This window comes from Nanorana parkeri, unplaced genomic scaffold (assembly GCF_000935625.1).
Source record: "Nanorana parkeri isolate BGI_ZX_2015 unplaced genomic scaffold, ASM93562v1 scaffold19, whole genome shotgun sequence".
Taxonomy (NCBI): Eukaryota; Metazoa; Chordata; class Amphibia; order Anura; family Dicroglossidae; genus Nanorana; species Nanorana parkeri.
The window spans coordinates 3829514-3853473 of NW_017306287.1; the positions used below are offsets into that span (position 1 = coordinate 3829514).

Below are 23960 nucleotides of genomic sequence, written 5' to 3' on the forward strand. Positions count from 1 at the left end.
CCTCCACTGGCTTCCACTCGCCCTCCTCCACTCTCTGCCAATCCCTCCACTGGCTTCCACTCGCTGCCAATTCCTCCACTGGCTTCCACTCGCCCTCCTCCACTCTCTGCCAATTCCTCCACTGGCTTCCACTCGCTGCCAATTCCTCCACTGGCTTCCACTCGCCCGCTTCCACTCGCTGCCAATTCCTCCACTGGCTTCCACTTGCCCTCCTCCACTGGCTTCCACTCACCTGCCTCCACTCTGCCGATCCATCCACTCACCGCCTTCACCCTCTGAAGTTCCTCTTTACATGCACATAATGAAGAGTATCGCCATAGATGACACAAGACAATACCGTAATGCTATATTATTTTTCTGTTTTTACAGATCACGCCCGTCAGATCACCAAGTCTATGATACGTAAGCCTATTCTAGACCGGCTAGTCAAACAGCAAGAGGCTGATATCAATAATTTTGTCAGCTTTATCTCCAAGGAATCCATCCAGAAGTCTTTGCAGGTCTATATGGACATGTTGAAGCAGAAGAAGCCATAACTTGCTGAGTAGATGTTGCAGTATATAGGAAAGCCATAAACTGCTGTAGCTCACAGAGCCTGCAGCATGGAGGAGGATGGGATGTGGTGATGATGGAGGAATCTCTCGACGAGCTGCCTATGTAAATTCTCAATGTTCTTGCTAAGCTGATTACAGGTCTGCAGGGATGTTGCGTGGTAGCCATGTTTTTGTATCGCCTTTTTCACAATCAGATGGTAATGGAAATTCAGCCCGTGTTTCCTTTCTACCAACCTAATAAAAATATTTTGTGAAGAAACGCTTAAAAGTCTACTGTGTGGGATGCTTGTATAAAATAAGCAATTCATTGTAATGTTGAAATCCCTGGTAAACAAACAAATGTTGTCCAAGTACGAGAGTCATGTGTTAACTTAATCATGGTCTCCTTTGCAGATCTTTATAGCAATCCAGCATTAAAACTATTTCCACTTTACCTCTGTGCAGGAGCTTCCTGTAATGAGGACCAGTCCCTGCTGCTCTCTGTCCTTGTGTAGTGTGACTGGTCTGTTATCCACCCCTTCCTGTAATGAGGACCAGTCCCTGCTGCTCTCTGTCCTTGTGTAGTGTGACTGGTCTGTTATCCACCCCTTCCTGTAATGCGGACCAGTCCCTGCTGCTCTCTGTCCTTGTGTAGTGTGATTGATCTGTTATCCACCCCTTCCTGTAATGCGGACCAGTCCCTGCTGCTCTCTGTCCTTGTGTAGTGTGATTGGTCTGTTATCCACCCCTTCCTGTAATGCGGACCAGTCCCTGCTGCTCTCTGTCCTTGTGTAGTGTGACTGGTCTGTTATCCACCCCTTCCTGTAATGAAGACCAGTCACTGCTGCTCTCTGTCCTTGTGTAGTGTGACTGGTCTGTTATCCACCCCTTCCTGTAATGCGGACCAGTCGCTCAGTTCTTGATCTATAGAGTCTGAGCTGTGGCAGCTTGAGTGTCACACGTCGGCTCTAACTATTGGAATGAGTGTATTTCACTTATCCCATAGTTCTCCTTTAAATAATCTTTGTACAGCTTGGTGGAGGGGTTATTTGTGAATGTTGGTCAACACTTCAGGCTGTTGGTTTGTGTTGCAGAAAACACAATGATGTATCCTGAGGTTATGATCAACATTTTGGATATCTCCTATGCCATTGGACTGTATCTGCCCTTCTATATATAGCATCTCCACGGTATCCCTCTGGCCGGAACTTCCTGTAATGAGGACCAGTCCCTGCTGCTCTCTGTCCTTGTGTAGTGTGACTGGTCTGTTATCCACCCCTTCCTGTAATGCGGACCAGTCCCTGCTGCTCTCTGTCCTTGTGTAGTGTGACTGGTCTGTTATCCACCCCTTCCTGTAATGCGGACCAGTCCCTGCTGCTCTCTGTCCTTGTGTAGTGTGATTGGTCTGTTATCCACCCCTTCCTGTAATGCGGACCAGTCCCTGCTGCTCTCTGTCCTTGTGTAGTGTGATTGGTCTGTTATCCACCCCTTCCTGTAATGCGGACCAGTCCCTGCTGCTCTCTGTCCTTGTGTAGTGTGACTGGTCTGTTATCCACCCCTTCCTGTAATGAAGACCAGTCACTGCTGCTCTCTGTCCTTGTGTAGTGTGACTGGTCTGTTATCCACCCCTTCCTGTAATGCGGACCAGTCCCTGCTGCTCTCTGTCCTTGTGTAGTGTGACTGGTCTGTTATCCACCCCTTCCTGTAATGAAGACCGGTCGCTCAGTTCTTGATCTATAGAGTCTGAGCTGTGGCAGCTTGAGTGTCACACGTCGGCTCTAACTATTGGAATGAGTGTATTTCACTTATCCCATAGTTCTCCTTTAAATAATCTTTGTACAGCTTGGTGGAGGGGTTATTTGTGAATGTTGGTCAACACTTCAGGCTGTTGGTTTGTGTTGCAGAAAACACAATGATGTATCCTGAGGTTATGATCAACATTTTGGATATCTCCTATGCCATTGGACTGTATCTGCCCTTCTATATATAGCATCTCCACGGTATCCCTCTGGCCGGACCTGGTCTCTTGGTCTTTGTCTGCTATTGAAGATCCGTTGAACAAGCACATACCTACCACTCACTTCTGGCATTTGTACAGTACAAAACCAACAATCCAGATACTCCCACTGCTGTTGACATAGGGATCGCGTCTGTTCTCTTTGCATATTAGATTGATACAAGGTTCTGTCAGGGATCCAAACCCTTGACAAGTAAATGATTGCAGCACGCTCAACGAAAATGTTTTCAAACTGAATGTTGAATTATAACTTCAATAAGATTGGGCATCACGTCTCAAAATACAACCAGACAGCTGCCAAAATACATACGGTGAAATCACCAACTCTCTGTTCACCTTTCCTTTTATGTGTTTCGTTTTGGATACAATGGGAAGGTGTTGAAAGTCTTGTCAGGTTTTTATTGTTTTCACCAGAGAAAGGTTATGAAATCCAAAATGTTCATTTTCACTGGAACAGGAATAGAGGGGACATTTCAGTGGGAGTTCTGTTTAGGTGACCGCTTTTTAAGCAGCTATTCCCCTTCATTCTGCAGAGATCTCCTCTTACTTCCTGTTGTGTTTCTGGGACAGGAAGTAAAGGAAAGTCTCCCGATTAGGACACAGCAAAAAAAAAAGGTAACCTAGGAGGGGTTTTAACCATTCCCTCCTTTTAAACAAAGCTAAAAAAAAAAGTGTTGCGTGAAATAAAAATTGATATGGTTAGTATAATATCTGTAAAAAAAAAAAAAAGGCAAGGCAACTGGACTTGCTGTATTTTTCTTGAAGACGTTTCACTGGTCGTCCAACTAGCTTTCTGAATTGAGAAAGCTGGTTGGGTCCCAGTCTTCCGCATTATCAGGAAACATGCGCAAGCGCCAATCAACAAGGCGGCTGCACAAAGAAGCGTTAACGTGGTGCACAGGAAGAGACACGACTCCCTCTGATTGATGGGTCTTTTTAAACCAGTCTGTTCAGTTGACTAGTGCTCTTGTGTTCTTGCTGCCTGTGTTCCTGTCAGTTTTATTACCTGTTGCCTTTACCTGGATTACCTTGACTACGCCTGATTGCTGCCTGCCCTTGACCTCTGCTTGTTTCCTGGATTCCCTTCTGTCTTCTCCCTTGATACCGTGCTGCCCGACTGGTTTGACCTCTGGCTTGTTTGACTTGCTCCAGTTCCTGCTACCGTCTACACTGACCTCCTAGCTGAATACCAGTCCTTCTCACGATCCCGGGGAACCTGTTGCTGGACTCTTACCTGGGACGGTGTCTGAACACCTTGGCACCCGTGCTACTCTGTCTACTCATCCCTGTCCCCACGTCCAAGGGGTGTGACACAAGAGCTGCAAGGGAGGCCTCCTCAGCTCATTCAGTCCTCTACCAGGTACGTGGTACAGAGCAAGAGTCCTTCTCAGCGCGCTGGTAGGGCACAGGCTTTTCTACTCAGGCTTTCTAAAAACTATAGGTGCCCATACACCTGACTATTATCGTACGATACCGCGATCGTACGATAATCGGCAGGTGTATGGGCAGCGTGCGACCGCTTCTACTGTACGGTCGCACGTCTTTTGTCTTCCGAGCACGATCGAAAACCCGCCGAGAATCGTACGATTTTCGGCGGGTTAGTGGCGTGCTCGGAAGACAAATGCCGGACGGGCCGGTGTGCGCAAGCGCACACTTCCCACTCAGCACTGCAATCATCGGAAGCCTTGGCGGGGAGGGCTTGCGATGATCGCAAGTGCGATCTGCCTGTCCAAGATGGTCAGATCGTACGAGATTTGAATTACCTTACAACCATCGCACAACGAAAGTCGTGCGATGGTTGTAAGTTGTATGGCCACCTTAAGACTTGGCACACATTTTGTTTTGATTCACCTGGAAAGTATTTAGCTGATATGAACTGAAAGATGAAGTTTATCAATGAATAATACGAGAAGTACCATAAATGTATAAATAAGCTCTGGGAGGGAAGAGAAAGCTTTACAGAGAAAGTGGACGGACAATGGACCTGTATCAGAGTAACATCTGACAGACAATGACTATAAAGTTGTAGCTGATCGAGTCCTCCATCCAGTGATTTTGGGAAGCTATACAAGCACCGTTGGAGAATAAAGTTGGTAATTTATCCAGTTTTGATAAACTCCCCTCATTCTTTTTTAAGAAGGCTTTACTGTGGTGCAACAACAACAACAAAGAAGTCGGAGTGTTCCCAAAGACCTAACAGTGTACAGACTGTAAAATGTGCCACACAAAGGGCAGCAGTGAGTTGCTGTAGGATCCGCTTACATGCAGCCTGTTCCTTCTGAATTTATCTTGCCTAATGCCAAAACAATTAAGTATTTTTTTTACTCTGAGTGTCATATGATAGCCCAGCCTGACTACATCCCAGACGGGTGGAAATTAGGGATGCACTGATACCGGTTTTTCGATACTTTGCTTTCGGTACTCATCAATAACGAGCCCCGATACCGGTGCTTCCACTGGCATGGAGCTGGCTTCCCAGGCATCTGATTGCTCAAGATGCCGGCTCCATGTTTTCTGGCCGGCTTGATTGTGCTTGGCCGGGAAACTGGCTTCCCAGCCAATCAGCATCGAGCCGGCTTCCCGGCCAATCAGGAAGCTGGGAGGCGGGTCATTACTCGCCGCCCAGCTTCCTGATCGCACTGGAAGCCGACTCCATGTTCCCCTTCCTCTGGCCGGAAGGTCAGGTATCAGAGTATTTGAGCAAGTATGAGTACTCTTCCATATACTCGGTATCGGCACCAATACTAGTATCGGTGCATCCCTAGTGGAAATATTAATCCTCCGCCATCCACACTTCAGTTTTTCCCATCCACACAAATGATGCATCTTTCACTAATATGATATATAAATACTTCTATTACATTTATTAGGTAAAACGGCAGACAAATATTTTACATTTTAACACCGATACTCAAAATGTTTTCTGCATAGTTTTCCTCTTCTACACTGATACAGAGTTCACTTGTGCAGCATGTCCCCCATCGGCGTCTCTCCTTTTCCTTCAACCTGATTTGTCCTGTTCATCAGCTGGCACAACTAGTTCCCAAACTTGCATTAAGGTAAGAACACATTATATATATTGTACAGGACGCCAGGAATGGGTCCTGGATGGACGGTATATCCCTCCCTTGTTTAGGTGGTGGCCCCGTTAAGGTCACCTTGTATTCAGAGCCTCCATCCCTGACTACAGCCAGTTCTGGTACTGAAAGGGTTAGACCACCAGCCAGAGGGTGTGTTAAAAAGGAACAGAAAGCCAGTCAGTCTGGCTGTGTGGAGTGTTTGGAACAGGACACATGGATATGTGTGTTAAAGGAGAACTATGAGGTGAGTGCTTTTCACTCACCTCATAGTTCTAGCCGACCTGTGATAATGATACTGTCACTGGTCGGCTCTGTAGATCGGGAGGTGAGAGAACACATACCGGCGTTCGCTCACTTCTCGATCCTGTCACTGCTCTCTGCCGTGACAGTGGAGGGGCTGGATTCCCCCCTCCCCGCTCCGATCCGCCAGCGCTGACTGGCGGAACGGACGGGGGAGGGGGCGGGTACAGCTGGCTCTGCCTCTAGATAGGCAGAGCCAACTGTCACTCACGCAGCTGGGCGGATCCAGACATAATTGTCGGGATCCGCTGCGGCGTCTCGGTATACCGCGAGCTACACTGAGCTTAGGGTGACGGGAGGACGCTAGTTTGTGTCCTCCCGTTACCCTAAGGAGAACTATGGGGAAAAGCCCTGACCCCATAGTTCGCCTTTAAGTTGTGGAATACAGTCTGCCGAGACACTGCTGGGGCACCTGCGTCCATACTGGAACCCTCTGTGAGCAGGCTGGGACTCTAACCCTGAGGTGGGACTTAGTATACAGGCGCTGAGATGAATCTTGTGTTTGCTGAATATAAGCCATTTACTTTGACTGTTTGTGGAAATGAATAAAAGTTTATTTTCTGATACGGCTGGCTACGGGTCATAACCGCCCCGAATATTACAAAATCTATAGTACAATATAATACACATATGTAAACAGAGTATCATAACTGGCTGTCATATTCTCAGAACCCATTCCCCTTTAATCTTTTGATCAGTTCATGTCCTCAAATCATTCATATTTTAAAAGGTAACCTGTCATGATAAGGAATAATGGGGGCTGCCATTGCTTAGCTCCCATCCTGAGAATATTCGTTCCCTGGGTGTCATGATGTCATTCTTCAATATATTGTTTCTTCCATGATAAGATAGGATGGGATTTTCACTTGGTACATGGATCAGTCAGGGGTCACAGTGCCCATGCAGATGACGAAGCATGGCGTCCTTTACTGCTTCCCTTTAAGCCAACATTAGTTCCAGCTCCACAGGGTAGTGGTCACTCACAGCCAAAGCCTGCAGAGAGGGAAATGAGAATCAGCCCTTTGAAAGACAGTGGGAAATGTTTCATTATGTTCATTGTTTGACCATTCTGTTTTCCAGCCCGCAATTCGCACCCAAATCTTCTACATATATTGCATTGTGTGTATTGCAGGTTCTTATTTAATTATTTTCTGGAAATATAAGTTTAAAAAAAATAGGAACCAAATGGGATGTTCTGGAAGGAGGATTCTGTAACCAATCTAGAAGTTCTGCAAGTCCTAGATGAGTCTCTGCTTTAAATGGTAATACTGCATGCTGATGAATGTATTAATGGTATCATAACCCCCCTTACTAGCCCTCCTCAATGAATCTACACTAAAGAAGAACTCTGGGAAAATCACAAACTTTCCCTTGCAATGGGGCTACCCCTGCACGTCAAGGATTTAGGGGCTTGGTTTGTCTACAAGGTTGAATAAAGCAGTTTTACTTACATGATCTTCAGTCCTACAGCAGTCACCTCTTTCCCCCTCCTCATGTCTAATGCAAGTCAATGGACCTGCATGAGATGTGATGACATCAGCGGTCCTCAGACCACTGGAGTAGAGGCAGTGGGGACCAGTCTACCAGCCTTGAGGGAGCTGGCAGGACTTTGGATCTGGTAAGTAAATCGGCTTTATTTGACCCCCCCTAGATAAATGAGCATTTAACTCTTGCAGTGCGGGCGGTATCCCCCTGCATGGGTACGTTTGTGATTCTCCCAGAGTTATTCTTTAAAACTCCACCAACTGCTTACTTACATCAGTAGGAGAGCTGTGGCTCCTTCCTTGTTTTCATTCTCTCCAGTTTGGGAATATGGCCTTCTTAAAGGCATACAAGCACTGAGCCCAAGCACTACCTACAAAGTGACATGGAGCGCCAAAGGAGTGCCTGACGAGGGAGTGCATGGTGACAGTGAAGTCTGTAAGGGTGCATTGTGGAGACGGGGCTTCAACCTCAAGAGGATAAAGAGATGCAACAGGACACGACTGTCCTACAAAAGTAAATCAACCGCTTTAGTGTAGGCTTGTTCCGGTGGGCTACAGAGTGTGAATTTTAAGATTGGAACAGCTGTCCGATTGTTCAATGGAATACTGTAGATAAGAAAGGTGCTTTGCTCTTCTCTTTTATCTTATTCTCTATCCTCATGACTTTCACTGTAGAGCTTATCTGTCAGAATAACCTCAAACCCTTCTGTTTCCCTCATCTATGATGAATCGTCTATCACGCAAGAAGAAGAGTATCAGAACAGAGAGATAGTTCCTATGTAAGCAATGGCATATTTAAAGTGTATTTCCACTTTCACAGCCAAATTGGGATAACACCTCATTTTTATTATATGGTCCCATTCACATCGCATAAGCTAAAAAAAAAATGTTTCTTGCAGTTTACATTGCTTTTATTTGAGTTAGGGTTTCTTGGGTTTTTAAGGGTTAAAAATTCTACTTGGTTCTCCTCTGTAATGTTAAGAGGGGCTGTGAGGGATGAGGGGCTTTGAGGGATGAGAGGGGCTGTGAGGGGCGAGGGGCAGTGAGGGATGAGGGGCTGTGAGGGATGACGGACTGTGAGGGATGAGGGGTTTTGAGCGATGAGATGGGCTGTGAGGAATGACAGGGGCGAGGGGCTGTGAGGGGCGAGAGGCTGTGAAAGGCGAGGGGCTGTGAGGGGCTATGAGGGGCAGTGAGGGATGAGGGGCTGAGAGGGGCGAGGGGCTGTGAGGGATGAGGGGCAGTGAGGGATGAGGGGCAGTGAGGGATGAGGGGCAGTGAGGGATGAGGAGCTGTGAGGGATGAGGGGCTTCTGCATTGTGTGTTAATGAAGTTAATGAGAGAAACACAATGCTCAAGTTTCAGTCCTAAGTCTTTCTATGAGGTCAGATCACTGTGATGGTGCTCAGAAAAACCTGGAAACAGCCATGTTGCCTGCTGCAACAAAAACATCTAAAAGGAAAGGAATATTTTTTTAAAGTATTTTTTAAGCTGTGTGAATTAGAACACAAACATATAGAAGGGTTTTCCCAAATTTGACTCCAACAGTATAAATGCACTTTAAGTTACAATGCTGGTTACACAATACTGACACAAATCAGCACACTAATGAAACATAACATAACACAGAAACATGTAATGTAAATTTACGTTATCGTTTTTACTTCAATCACTTACCTGCTCTAGTGTTAGCTTGTACTTCTCATGAAAGTTGAAAACTTGAGCTGAGTCCTCCACTATAGCATTCTGCAGGTCTGCGCCACTGATAACTATTCTGCATGGCAAAATAAAAGGTCAGTTTTTCACCCATGTTTACATTCACTGATTACCCCCCGATTTGTCAGTCGAAGTTTGTTGAGCCGGTCAAGGCCACTCATGGCTCAACTTACGGCTGATTTGCAGGAATCGAGCAGAGTATGGTCAGCTTCGGATTTTGGCTGACCATGGGGGCAAGGTTTGAGGGTTGTCCTCAGGTTAAAGGTCAGGTTTAGGGATTAAATCTCAACTATGGGAATGCACAACACTGGCTGTGTGGACTAATGTTCACTGATGCAAGTTACCTTCTATCACTTCACCCTGTCCTTCACATCCCTGCCCCTCCTCACCATTTGCACATTCACAAAATGCTTTCTATTTTTCTCTCTCAAAGAATACAAGGCATTCTGTGATTGAAGGAGGGTATATGATGTCACATCCCCACCCCTTCCCCTCCAATCACAGAAGGCCTTGTTTTCTTTGAGAGAAATACAAGGTGTTTTGTGAATGTATGAGGAGAGGTGGGGATGCGAATGGAGCAATTTACTGTTTGAGTTGCATCCCTTGCTCCCTGCAGTGCCTGAGAGCCGTGTGTTATGTGTAGGAGCCGGCATGCTCTGCACTCATAACATATAGCTTTTTAGTGATAATTTACACACCCCGTGCAGTGTGTAAATTATATTTTTTTCCTGGAATTGGGCTATAAGTAGAAGATTAGAGACAGGGTGAGGTTGATAGTAAACTACTCACAGGGCTATTCGCAAAAGGGTGAAGGGTTTGGAGAAGGCAGAAGTGAACAATCTAGTACAACATAGGTTTTGAAAAATTCTCCACTTCAGCTCAGTTTCCAGTTCAGCTATGTTGTCCTAAAATGTTCACTTCTCCTGCCTTCCCCAAACTCTTCACCCTTTTGTGAATAACCCTGTCAGTTTTGCTTTGGTGACAAATTAAATGTTTATGCATGATAAATATGGCAATATATATTAGGGATGCACCGATACCGATTCTAGTATCAGTGCCGATACTGAGTATTTGGGCGAGTACTCGTGCTCGCCCAAATGCTCCCGATCCTGGAACTTTCGGTATCAGGAAGCCGGGCGGCAAATCATTACAGGCCGCCCCGTCACCTGGTGACGAGGGAGCACGGAGATGGATTCCCGGCTAATCAGGAAGTCGGGCGGTAAGTCAGAACATGCCGCCCGGTTTCCTTATTGGTACTTCCGGTATCGGTATTTGGTATCGGCAAGTACCCAAAAAAATATTTGTATTTGTACTCGATATCCAAAAACTAGTATAGGTGCATCCCTAATTTACTGTATATGCATGCATTATAAGTGTTACGGTGACCACACAATTTTGATATAATTATACGGTCTCATTTAGAGCTATCAACAACTATGTAGTGCAAGTCTCATTGGCTACTCATTGAATAAATAGTTTACGTAGGCCATCACATTATATCATTTTAATATCCCTAAAATAAATTGGTACAGATATCGTTCAATCAGATTGTAATGGGTATGGCCGGCTCTAATCGTGTTTGATTAATCGAAAAAAAATTTAATCGATTAATTATAACGCACATACAGATCCAACTACATTGGCCTATACACATACAGCACAGCAATGAAGTAATAAAATGAACTAGGATCACACTAATCCAGCACGTTCTTAATCTCAGGTGCCCTACTGAATATGGCCGCCGCTTGAGTGGGGCAACTCAGAATAATAACCTGCTGGATTAGTGTGATCCTAGTTCATTTTATTACTTCATTGCTGTGCTGTATGTGTATAGGCCAATGCCTTGGCTGGTGCTCATGCAGAAAGTTTCTTGGGCAAACTCACCGGCTCAAGTGGCTCCGTCGGCTAACGAAGGGAAGGGGGGAGGAGTCCAGTGACTTTGATGTCCGATGGGGACCGATAAAGAAGGACTGCCATTGATGGCCCTGATATTACCTCTCAGAACATCCAATAATTAGATATCTAAACCAGGATTGCCAGTTCTGCCCAACAGTTTTAGCTAGTACATAGTCAGATGATCATTGTGCTCCCCTGATGCTAACCGCATCATTGGAGAATTAAATATGACCTTGTAGGAGGGGATGGAGTAAATTGGGTGAAATTGATGGACAAACTTCATTAGTCTTCATCCAAAAATTGCTGACATACATGTTACAATATACAGCAACAGGCTTTTCTGTTAAAAAAACAGTCATTGTGCTCCAGACAACTGACTTTAATTAGGCTGAGATATAGGCAGGAGAAAGCTTTTCCTCATCGCCTGTCTCCCAGCGACCGTATGTTGTAACTGTGCTCTGTCGGCTAACAAAGGGAAGGGGGAGGAGTCCGGTGACGTAACGGACATCGACGTCATCAGACTCCTCCCCCCTTCCCCTCGTTAGCCGATGGAGCCACTTGGGGCCACTCTCCGACGGAACTCCCAGAAGGCGGCAGAGAGGTGAGTACCGAGTTATTAATCTCAGGTGCCCCACTGAATATGGCCGCCGCTTGAGTGGGGCAACTCAGAATAATAACCTGCTGGATTAGTGTGATCCTAGTTCATTTTATTACTTCATTGCTGTGCTGTATGTGTATAGGCCAATGCCTTGGCTGGTGCTCATGCAGAAAGTTTCTTGGGCAAACTCACCGGCTCAAGTGGCTCCGTCGGCTAACGAAGGGAAGGGGGGAGGAGTCCAGTGACTTTGATGTCCGATGGGGACCGATAAAGAAGGACTGCCATTGATGGCCCTGATATTACCTCTCAGAACATCCAATAATTAGATATCTAAACCAGGATTGCCAGTTCTGCCCAACAGTTTTAGCTAGTACATAGTCAGATGATCATTGTGCTCCCCTGATGCTAACCGCATCATTGGAGAATTAAATATGACCTTGTAGGAGGGGATGGAGTAAATTGGGTGAAATTGATGGACAAACTTCATTAGTCTTCATCCAAAAATTGCTGACATACATGTTACAATATACAGCAACAGGCTTTTCTGTTAAAAAAACAGTCATTGTGCTCCAGACAACTGACTTTAATTAGGCTGAGATATAGGCAGGAGAAAGCTTTTCCTCATCGCCTGTCTCCCAGCGACCGTATGTTGTAACTGTGCTCTGTCGGCTAACAAAGGGAAGGGGGAGGAGTCCGGTGACGTAACGGACATCGACGTCATCAGACTCCTCCCCCCTTCCCCTCGTTAGCCGATGGAGCCACTTGGGGCCACTCTCCGACGGAACTCCCAGAAGGCGGCAGAGAGGTGAGTACCGATCAAAAGAATTTTAATCGATCAAAAAAATTAACAATGAATCGAGGAATTAATCGTTAATTTCCGCAGCCCTAAAAAAAAGGTATTTGTATAGAATGTATTGATACCCTAAACAACTGCATTCATTTTAAGAGAACAGAAACTAAAGTGCCTTCTTTTTTACACTTACCTGTCATATGGACAATTTGTTTTCCCGACGGTGGTGTCCACATCGTGAGGGATGAGCCAGAGAAAATCCTCACAGGTATGCAGACGTATGTTGTCCCAGTCAGATTTGGAGACATAGCTGCAGCCAGCATTGAAATCTCCCAGGAAGATAATATTCTAGAAAACAGAGTACGATTATCATATTTATTTCTTACAGCCCAGCGATCAGATATTTGACCTTCGGCTCTTATTATATTTTGTATTCCCTTTGTGAGAATAATTAAATAAAATAATTTCTAGGAACAGATGCGAATTATTGCCAATTTTTCCTATATTTTGTGCCTCCAGTAATGATGGCCGTGCAATATAAATCTCTATTTCTCCTGTTCCATTCTTCCTCTTACTAGCAATATACTAAGTACACTTTCTACAGATTCAGCTTTTCTTCATTTCTATCTTCTTACACTGACTCTCTTCTATGCAATTTTATTTCCGTCCTCCCGTTTCCTAATTTCTCTGGTGACTCTTCTGCCTCATTGGCACCCCCAAACGCACCTCCCACCCACAGATCAATTGCCTGCATCGGAACACGAGGTTCCGCAATGCCGTGTGTTACATTGCAGTGCAAATTGGGTCACAACCTAATGACCACGGACAAATGTGGGTCCTGAGGTTACGCAGGTTGAGAACCACTGCTCTAGATGTACATAAATGGAAAATTTCCACGGAAGGTACATGTAGAGTTTCTCTTTGGCAAATAATAATATAAACCATTGAACATTGTTCTGCATCAGGGGTGGGCAACCTCGGCACTCCAGCTGTTGTGAAACTACAAGTCCCATGAAACACTGCAAGACTCTGACAGCCACAGGCATGACTCCCAGAGGCAAAGGCGTAATGAGATATGTGGTTTAACCCCAGCTGGAGTGCCGAGGTTGCTCACCCCTGACTTTACCCTCATTTTTTTATAATCCCATGCCTTAAAAGTGAAAGGAAATTTCCACAATGGGGGCACAAAAACCAGCAACAAGTCTCACCACTGCTGGAGTGCCGAAGTTGCTTACCCCTGTGCTATATAATAAAAACCGTTATACTTTTAGAGTCACAGTGCTTACATCGGTCTGCCATTTGTCCAACACATCGCGGTAAACATCATACAAGGCATCTATCTCACGAACCGCATCCTTAGGTGCAGCATGTAAAGGAACCAGCACAAAATCTTGAATGACTGGGAAAACATCAACATAACGATCATATAACACATATGGTTATGCTCCATATTTCATCTGTGACTTCTAGGACGTATACAGGCTTATTATATCTGAATTCCAGGAAATGAAAATATTGTCTTATTTCATACAAGAGTCCATGTGTGTTCTTCCTGGAATCTTGGTGAGCTATGTGTATTTCTTCCAGATCTGTGCAGTGATTCAGTGTGACACTTGGAGCTTCCTGTAACAAAGACCGATCACTGCTGCTCGGAGTACGGAGTGACTGGTCCTGCTCACAGCTGCTCTCTCCTTGTGCAGGGTGACTGGTCTTATCTCCACCCCCTCCTGGAGTTTTCTGCAGGCAGCCTGTAGTGGGTGGGGCCTGCTAGGCCCCGCCCACAGCTCTGTTCTCTGTAATGGTTATATGCAGCACAGTGATGGTGTCACTGCTAGTTTTATATGGCAATAACAGGATTTGCTAAGGCATTTGGTGCAGACAAATTCCAATTATATCCTTCGTGGATATTGAAGAATATATTTAAATTAATTTTGTTTGGTGCCCGCAGTTCAGCTTTTAGGCCTCATTCACACACAAGGCAAGCAAAATTGTATATTGCGTATATACGCGTCTATGCGCGTATATACACGTCTATGCGCGTATATACGAGCCTCTATGCGCGTATATACGAGCGTATATGTGTGCACTATATGCAATCCCAGAATGCATTACTCGTAATGGAATTTTCAATGTGTTGTACACATGTACGTGCGTATATAAACGTATATGCGCGTAAACAGGCGTATGTGCGTGGAAATACGCAGAAATACGCTGCTCGGACGCATCTCTGTTTCACTCTGTTTTTGCGCATATATACGCTACGCAAATATACGGCTCCATACGCGGCTATGGGTATGGAGCCATTTATTTGCATATGTTGGATATGGTACAATACGCACGTACGCGCGTATACGCGCAGCAGTGTGAATGGGGCCTTAAAGGTTAGTCTGCCAGAGCTGATATTTTATTTCTGGATAGATGCCAAAAAGATGGACAACAAAATGGTTCCTCTTATCCCATAAGCAGTTGAGTCATGAGCTCACACACCTATCACCAGTTTTAAACCTGTAAATTAAACCTTCTGAACCCCACTGCTAGTTGGAGCATATATAGCAATGATGTCTCGTGTTACAGCGTAAACCAATCACCAAGTACTATTGCTGTCATGTGGGAGAAGGGGATCGAGTCACCTGATCCCCCAAGAAATGGCGGGTAAAGGGAAACTTAGTATGTGCACCTGGTGGGGGTCACTATTAAAGAGAACCTCTCTGAAGGGCAAAGCGTATGCTTGTGTTAAAATCATTCCTACCAAGAGGTTCAAGCCTATGACAGGCTTGCTTTCAGTTCACAGCTGTGCACACCCACCATGGCCATTCCAAGTGGATGCCACTCTACCTGATTTTTTAATAAAATGTATATTACGGAGAACACAAAATGAGACCCTAAGATATGTAAGAAGCCGCTATATGACTGTGTGCTCATCAGACTCCTCTATTACTTAAATTACTTAAATTTCACTTGAAGGTGGACTGATCCTTATGTAAGGGAGCTCCAATCACGTGGTGATAATGTAAAAAGTGAGGAAACTATCTGGATTTCACTTTTCGTTATAAACTTATGCTGGCCACACACTTATGGATTATCTGCAGATTTTCTATGGTCAGATAGAAAAAGTGCAACGGATTCCTCCATCTACGCTACACTGTGTGGATGGAGGAATCTTCAGTACCTTGCTAGTCGGCCCCACTGGCTCTCATAATACCTGAACAATCTGATTGGATGCCAGCATTGTTCAGGTATTTTGCCTTCTGTGTCCAATTGGAAAGATTTCCCTTCACTTCCTGTCTGATAGCCACATCAAAATGTTGGAGGAAATCCCTCAAAAGTGAGGGAAATCCCTGGTGGTCAGCAGTGTCACCAGAACTAGAGATCCCATGGGGAGGTTTCCCATATATTCCTGTTCTCATGACAACCCATGATTTGAAATCTTCTTTCACTTCCAAGTTCCAGTGATAGCAGTCACCAGGACCAATAGAGAGGGTGAATCTCCATAATGGGGACACAGACAGCAATAAAAACCTGATAGGTTTTCTAATATCTCCCCACTCTATCCAAAAGTTTTGGCTTCAGTTGTAGGTACTTTTAGAATGTTGTTCTTACCTGTATTTAGGCACTTGAAGTGGACCACATACGGTTCCCTGCTGAATGTGTCTTCTCCAGTGTACAAGTTGTGATCGTGGTAGTGGTAGGAGTCTTGTGCAGTGACCTTGTCATTCCTAAAGGGTGAAGTAACCAAGAATTAAAGTGCAACTTCAGATATATGGAGAACGAAAAGGGGGAAGTGTATTCACTGTCTCATATAAGGCCTGGTTCACACCTAGGCGATTGAGCTGTTTTGTGCTGTTTTTGCGTGATTTTGCTTTGAAAAGCATTCAAAAAAAGCACCGTTTTCAATGCATAGAGATGTCTATGGGACCAAAACCGCATGATAACTGCCCAAAAATAGCTCCAGCACTTTTTTGCACGAGAGGCCATTTCGCCCGATATGCTCCGATGCCTAGCCCGATACTTCCGGTATCAGGAAGCCGGGCAGCGAGTCATTACACGCTGCCCAGCTTCCTGATTGGACGGGAAGCGGCTCCATGCTCCCTCATCACTTCTGACGAGGGAGCATGGAGCCGGCTTCCCAGCCAATCAGGAAGCCAAGCAGCATGTAATAACTCGCTGCCCGGCTTCCTGATGGGTCAGGAGGCTGACCCATCAGGAAGCCGGGCGCCGTATAATGACGCAGCACCCGACTTTCTGATTGGCTGGGAAGCCTGTTTCATGCTCCCTCGTCATGAGGTGATGAGGGAGCATAAAGCCGGCTTCCCAGCCAATCATTACATGGTGCCCGGCTTCCTGATTGTCCAGAAAGCCAGCTCCATGCTTTCTAGTGACGATAAGCATGGGGGCGGCTTCCCTGCTAATCAGGAAACCAGGTGGCGAGTCTTTCAGGAGCTCCCGAATGCAATTCGGAAATTTGGATCCCGAATGCCATTTGGGTCTAGGAGCCTCAGCTTTCGTATTATATGTGTATACTGTATATGGCTCCCATGTTGCCGTAACGAAAATTCGTGTTCAGACCTAATCGGATGCGTTAAACCGAAAAACACATCTGATTGGCCAGAAAAGTCAACTGTCCGATTCAATTTCATTTTTGAATGAAACTCAGACGGGATCCAAAATTTAGAAACGGGAATTCGGATTTGGACACATTCGGATGCATTGAGATTCGGAAATTCGTATGTGTGAACTAGACATGCTCATTGGTAGGCTGTGTCCTCGGTAAATACTAAAAGCTTGATGCTTGATTAAAGCACACCTATGTTATACTGTGTTACAGGCAATCCTGAGGCATCTCAAAGGTAAATCTCACCTATAAACAAACAGGTAGCGTTCCTTGTAAGTATCCCGTCCTAAAGTATCACTGACCACATGGGAATACTGGGGTTCTTTACAATGGCTGCAATTGAAGGAAATCATTTTTAATATACAACCAAGACATAAATACAGTATAAAGTGTCCTAAATTACAAATCTATCTAGAAAAAAGCATTCAAACATATAAAGCACAACTCCAGGATTTAAGGATGTTATAGATTAATGACTGGAGACACTCTCCAAAGCTTTGTTTTCTCTGGCAGGTCCTGCATTACAACCTGCCATGGCCATGATGCTAGTCTGTCAAACATTAGGTGTATGAACTCAATGAATGAGAAGGGTTCTCGTTTCACACCAAACTGATCATCTATTTGTGGAATGCTTACAGGTTATGCCTGTCAGGAAGCCGAATGCTTACAGGTTATGCCTGTCAGGAAGTGGGGATGGATTGGTGGATGACTCTCATTTTATTTCCTGTATAAGTGTCCTATCAATAAACATGAGGAGAACTCCTTTGCTGGGCTGTGGAACAGGCATATAAAAAGTGTTTGCTGTTTTTGCCCTTCGAGGGACAATGTTTCTTTGGGGCTGCCTTGGACTCCCTCATCAAGGATGTCACTGGGAGTAGGAGTACTCATCTACTCCAGCGGAAGTCTAGGCCTCAAGCTGGGAATAATAATTTCTCCTGAGGCTGAGAAGAATTCCCTTTGTTACTCTCAGGCTTCAGCGTATACGGCCAAGCCCAAGTCAGGAGCCCAATTTTACTGCAAGCCCTGGGCCCTGCAGACAAGTTGTCTTCGGCATGAAGGGGTGCCCCCACTTTCCAAAGCTGGGGATATCTGTTATCCTTTGCAGACACTTGGGCAGACAGAATTCAGGTGTCTGGGTACAGGAGATGGTTTCAATGGGCTACAAACTAGAGTTACATTCCCAACCCCCTCCTTGCTTCATGTCTTTCAAACTTGTCACCAGTCAGATTACACACCACAATTTGGCTCTTGCAGGTCTTCTGGAACAATGGGTTATCACGCCAGTTCCTGTATCGCTGGAGGAATCCTGACTCCTGATCATTATTCTGGAGTTGCAAGCAGAGCAGTGGCGTACATAAACCATCAGGGATGAAATAGAAGTCTTACCACGGCAAAGAAGTAGAAAGAATTCTGTCCTGGGCAGAACTTTCCATTCCAACCTTGTCCCCCAGTTCACATTCCATTGGTGGGCAACTGGCAGGCAGACTACCTCAGCCGGCAGCACCTGGAACAGGGGGAATGGTCCCTACACCTCGAAGTGTTTCAGAACCTGTGTCATAGGTGGGGGATACTATATGTATCCTCCTTCTGGCCTCCAGGTTCAACAACAAAATGGACAGATTTGCATCTAGGTGCAGAGATCCTCTGACTAATGAAGTGGATGTTCTGGTGGCTCCATGTTGTCAGTACAGCCTGACCTATGCCTTTTCCCCCCCCAAAACTCCTTCCTCATCTGCTTCGCAGGACTAAAATGGAGGCTTGGCAGATGTGTTAGTCTGACCTGATAAGATTCCTAGTAGACGTTCCATTGGCTCTTCCAGATCATCCGGATCTTCTGTTCCAGGGAGTGGTTTACCATCCTGCTTCACGGTCACTGGCCTTTACAAAATGGCTGTTGAAATCCAGGTCTTGAGGTACAGAGGTCCCTCCAACTCAGTGATTCCCACTAAGTTAAAAGCCAGAAAGACCACTTCCCACAAGGTCTACCATCGCACATGGCATACTTCGGTTGGTGCGAGAAAATACATTTTTATCCCAGAAAATAATCCATGGGATAGATCCTGATCTTTTTAGAATCAGGCCTGGATCAGCACTTGGCCCTGATAAATATAAAGGGGCAGATCTCAGCATTTGTGATTGTGTTCCAGAGTTAGCCTCCTATTGTTCAATTAAGACCTTTGTGTTGGGTGTTTCTCATGTGGCTCCCCCTCTGCTCCCCCTCTGCACCCACCAGTATCCCTGTAGGATTTGAATTTGGTTCTCTTGGTGCTTAAAAAAACATCCTACAAGGTTGTGTTCCTTGTTGCCCTGTTGCTGTTTTGTCTGAACTGGCAGCTTTGTCCTATCTAGGCCTTACACACAGACAAGGTGGCATTATGACTAGAGCCTCCGTCCTTCTCCCATGGCATACTGTGGTAGAACCGTGAGTACGTCTCGGGCTTTTTGGCATCAGGCAACTGTTTCCTATATTTGCAAGGGTGCCACCTAGTCTTCTGTTCACATGTTCTCCAAATATTGACAGGTAGATGTTCAAGCTTCTTCTGTTGCCAGCTTAGGCAAAGGGTCCTTCTGGAAGCTCTTTGAGCTGCAGACAGTACCCAGTTCTCTTCTGTTATTATAGTTGGGCCTGTTTTAGCTTTTTGTTTTTTGTGTTGCCCACCCATTGGTTGAACTGCTTTAAGACAAGCAAATTGTCCCTGGATCCTTGGATTTTGTAACTCACCGTAAAATCCTCTTCTTGGAAGTTCATTGAGGGACACAGGCCCAATCTCTCTGTGTTTATGGTCTTGCACCTAATACTGCTTGTTACAATGCTGGGAGTGGGAAGGGTTACACTAGGCAGGTCACTTTTTTGTTTGCCAGTGCCCAAATCCTAATGTAGGTGGCATTATAACCCAGTTGTCTCTGAATTCCGTGTCTCTCAATTAACTTCCACGAAAACCATTTTACAGTGTGTACAAAATTCAAATTTTTGTTAAGCAGAGTAGAGACGAGTGAGAATATTGCTTCCTCTGTCCTTGTTGGAGAAATTTCACTCCTTCTGTTGTCACCAGGATAGGAATGGGGGGGGGGGATTCCCTTGTAGGGTCACAACAATCAATAATAAGAACTTCAGCAATTCAAACTGAGTATATAATGAAAGCATGAACAGAGATCACATCAGAACTGCCTGAAGGAGGGGACCCCCTTTAGAAGAAGTTTTTATATTAAATGGAAAGTATAAAAAGAACAGGTAAATGGTAACAAGCGCATTCTTACCTGTTCAGTTCAGTCATCAGTGTTTCAACAGCACTGAGATCAGAGTCCCTGACCTCCTGAATCAGGACAATGTCATAACGGGGCAATATCTGTAAATGCATGAGAGAACAATCAATCCAGGCCCAGACTGGCAAACTGGCAATACAAGTATCTCCTAGAAGGGCAACTAAATCTGTGAGCATTAAAAGACGGCACCTGTAGGCGCCTCTGCCTCAATTAAAGCCCAATTGAACCTTCAGTTTAAATTAGGCAAGTACGTTCAGGTGCATCAAAACAAAAGCTCTGCACAGTACAGTTTGTTTTCTTTAGAGTAGACGCACCTTTCCCCTACCAGCAGCTCTCTGTGAGGAAGCAGCTGTCTTTCTGCAGAGATCAGAAGCCCCCTTCTGAGTCAGAGACAGAGTTCATCAATGAGCAGGGGAATTGAGCTTTGGTGATTGCAGAGCTAATAGTCTGACTCAGTAGGGGACATGTCAGACCTCTACAGAGAGACTACTGCTTCCACACAAGGGTCCTACTCTGCAACTGCTGGCAGGGGAAAGGCTGTAGCTGTTTTAAGAAAATAACTTTGTGCATTGGCACTTCACTCCCCCGGCGGGGTTGGGGGGGGGGGGGGGGGAGGAAGGGGGGGAGAGGGGTAAAAAAAACCCCCCCCCGGGGGGGGGGGGGGGGGGGGGGGGAGAGAAAGAGAGAGAGAGAGATTTGTATTGGTAACCGTTGTCACCAAGAAAGAAAATGCTACATTTTAGAGTTGTTCCCAAAGCAAAAGTTTATGGGGAATCTTCCAGTGGGGGAACCTGTTTCAGGGGAAATGATCTAAGAGGGGCACTTTGGGAGATTTCCTCTAACTTCCTGTTGCATCTCTGGGACAGAAAGTGAAGGGAAATTTCCCTCAAATGTAAAAACAAAAATAGTCTGGTGGGATTTTTAACCCTTCCCTACTCTATTCAAAATTAAATTTTAAAAATGTGGCTTTACATACACTTTAATCTGAAATTAAGCGATTCATTACCTTCATGATGATCGATGACACTTCAGGATTTGACATCTTAGAGTCTCCAAAAGACTGGATGTTAAATGCTCCGATCTTCAAAGCCGAAACAGAGCTCAAGGTGAGCGCGAGTCCGATAATGATACGCATCATGTCTGTGATGGGATCAAAACACAGGTCTATAGATACAGGCTGTCATAATGCATAGATCAAGAGCGGGCAGCATCAGCAGCAGACTCAATGCTTGCTGACCAGGGGGACAGGAACTGCCTGACTGGGCACACAGAGGATTAAAGGCAGTAAAGGCTGTACAAGGATTCTAAGTAGACATGTATGATTAATTTCCTTCCAAATTGAAATTCGGAACGAATATTGGCATATTCTGACAACCTGATGCATCCAAATTTCCGAATGAAAGAAATAACGAATCTGAACGTATTCTAATTTTTGATGCATCCAAAATATTTTCCAAATGTCATTCGGAATGAACTGATGTTGTCAAACCTTAAAATAAAATTTAAAAAACAGCATGGAGTCCCCTCCCCAATTCATACCAGACCCTTTAGGTCTGCTAGGAATTTTAGGGGGGCACCCCAATGCCAAAAAAAAAGAGTGTAGTGCCCCCAAAATCCCTTACCAGACCCTTGATCCGATCAGCAGCCTGGCAGAGCAGAAAAGGGGGGGACAATCGTGTGTCCTCTAGCACAATACGAGGCCACATGCCCTCGACATGGGGAGGGTGCTTAGGCAGGGGGGACCCCCTGGCAAACCACCTTGTCCCCATGTTGATGAGGACAAGGGCCTCTCCCCCACAATGCTGGCACGGTGGTTGTGGGGGTCTGCAGGCAGGGGGGGCTTATCTGAATCTGGGTGCCCCCTTTCATAAAGGGGGCATCCAGATCCTGCCCCCTCCCCTTGTGAATGAGTAAGGGGTAGTTGTTAACCATACTCATTCACCAAATAGAGTAAAATAGTAAATAAACAAACCACACTGCCTTCAAAAGTCCTTTATTTAATCATGTTTTCCAGCGATGAAAAAAAAATCTACCCTACCACATCCGAACCCGACGAACACCGACCGCAAAATGACAGGTCTGACCTGAATGTCAACAAAGGGGCGGAGCAAGTCGTGATCTCATGGGACTTGTTCCACCCATTTGTTTACAATCCATTAGGGGACAGAGAGTTGTCAGAGAATGTAAACAAATGGGCGGAACAAGTCCCGTGACCCCAGAAAACCGTTAAATAGTGATCGTTTTTAATAGATTGTTTCTGATAGATTTGTATTTAGAATCATTACCATATGTATTCCATCGTTCCATATTTGAATCAATGATAAATGCTATTATGTAACAATATATCCGGGCAGAAACAACAAATGACGGATAATAGGTTGAAATCTTTTGCACTGTTATATGTTAGAAAGCAGCAGCTGACACGAAGTAACTCGTATACTTTTGCAACAAATGATTCTTTATAAACAGTGAATGGCTAAAATTGTCTTACATAGAACAAATTACGTATCATTTCAGCTAAGAATGTGGAATCATGCAGGAAGCTTTAATATATATATATAAATATGTAAATGTGTGTGTGTATATATATACATACACACACATCAGCAATAGGTTGGACTTGATGGACTTATGTCTTTATTCAACCTCAAATACTATGTAAATATGAGAAGATTCAACACCGGTGGATGATGAAAGGGCAAAAAAAGAAAAGGAAGCACAATGTAAATAAAAGAATGCAAATAGTCTAATTGCTACCCTGGATGAATCATTTATCATGGATGAAATTACTTTTGCACGATATTCTAATTATTCGAGTTTCACCTGTAATCTCTGTAGCGTGTAATTATCACACACATGTCTAATGTATACCCGGCCTGGAATGTTAACATACCTGGAGTAGATATCATATGGCATGCAGCTTCCATTTATATATGTAATTCATAGGGTATGAATGGTAGATAGATTCTATGGTCACATTTGTGTTGGAGGAACGTGCCAATTACTCAGATCAATTGCAAAAAACTGTTCCTGGAAACCACAGAAGCCTTTTTAGGAAATCAGCCTAAAGCTGGCCATACGCTGTACAATTTGATTGTACAATTTCCTTCATATCCACCATCAACTATGTAATGCAAGGGTCGGCCTGGCTTGATACAAAACTAAATGGATTGTTTAGCTTTGTCCTCATATTGCATAGTTTTTATAGATCTAAAGGAGATTGTACAGAATGCAATTGTAGTTTTTACACCTATGCGCACCTGCCCCCTGCCCCTGCATGTATGTAGGGCAGGGGACTTTAAAAAAAAAATGTGTGCTTTTTTATTATATGTAGCTTTAATGTTTAAACTTGTTTTTACACTTAACGTTATTGCTATCACATAGGGGGCACAAAAATCCCCTATGTGATAGCAAAGAGTATGTGACAGGTCCTCTTTATGTCTTTGCACACCGTACCATTAGAGGTCCTCTTTATGGAGACATCAGGGGTCTATCAAGCTTCACCAGCTTCTTCTCTGGCTACAGCAGCCGGAGAAATATCAGGCTGAAACTGGCAGTGATGTAATACACATGTAATACACATCACTTCCACATTCAGTGATCGGAGGGGAGCTCAGCAGGAGGATGTGTGCTGATCTCCCTCTGATCTCAGTGCAGAGAGCAGCCCACA

The 23960-nt window shown here is 44.9% G+C and overlaps 2 protein-coding genes across 2 annotated transcripts in view; one reads left to right on the forward strand and one right to left on the reverse strand.

Annotated features, from left to right (window-relative positions):
• Positions 1 to 805, forward strand: part of ECI1 (enoyl-CoA delta isomerase 1) — a 17602-nt gene extending 16797 nt beyond the window's left edge. The window contains exon 7 of the mRNA XM_018561873.1: positions 370 to 805. Within this exon, the coding sequence (XP_018417375.1) occupies positions 370 to 536 (167 nt within the window). The 3' untranslated portion in view covers positions 537 to 805. The remainder of the gene's footprint in view (positions 1 to 369) is intronic.
• A 6017-nt stretch (positions 806 to 6822) lies between these two features.
• LOC108791401 (deoxyribonuclease-1-like) overlaps positions 6823 to 23960 on the reverse strand; it is a 20443-nt gene continuing 3305 nt past the window's right edge. The window contains exons 2-9 of the mRNA XM_018561885.1: positions 21297 to 21430; positions 20285 to 20373; positions 17273 to 17359; positions 16015 to 16130; positions 13701 to 13813; positions 12608 to 12762; positions 9092 to 9188; positions 6823 to 6923 (exon numbers count right to left, since the gene is read on the reverse strand). Coding sequence (XP_018417387.1) covers positions 6870 to 6923; positions 9092 to 9188; positions 12608 to 12762; positions 13701 to 13813; positions 16015 to 16130; positions 17273 to 17359; positions 20285 to 20373; positions 21297 to 21428 — 843 coding nt within the window. The 5' untranslated portion in view covers positions 21429 to 21430 and the 3' untranslated portion in view covers positions 6823 to 6869. The remainder of the gene's footprint in view (positions 6924 to 9091; positions 9189 to 12607; positions 12763 to 13700; positions 13814 to 16014; positions 16131 to 17272; positions 17360 to 20284; positions 20374 to 21296; positions 21431 to 23960) is intronic.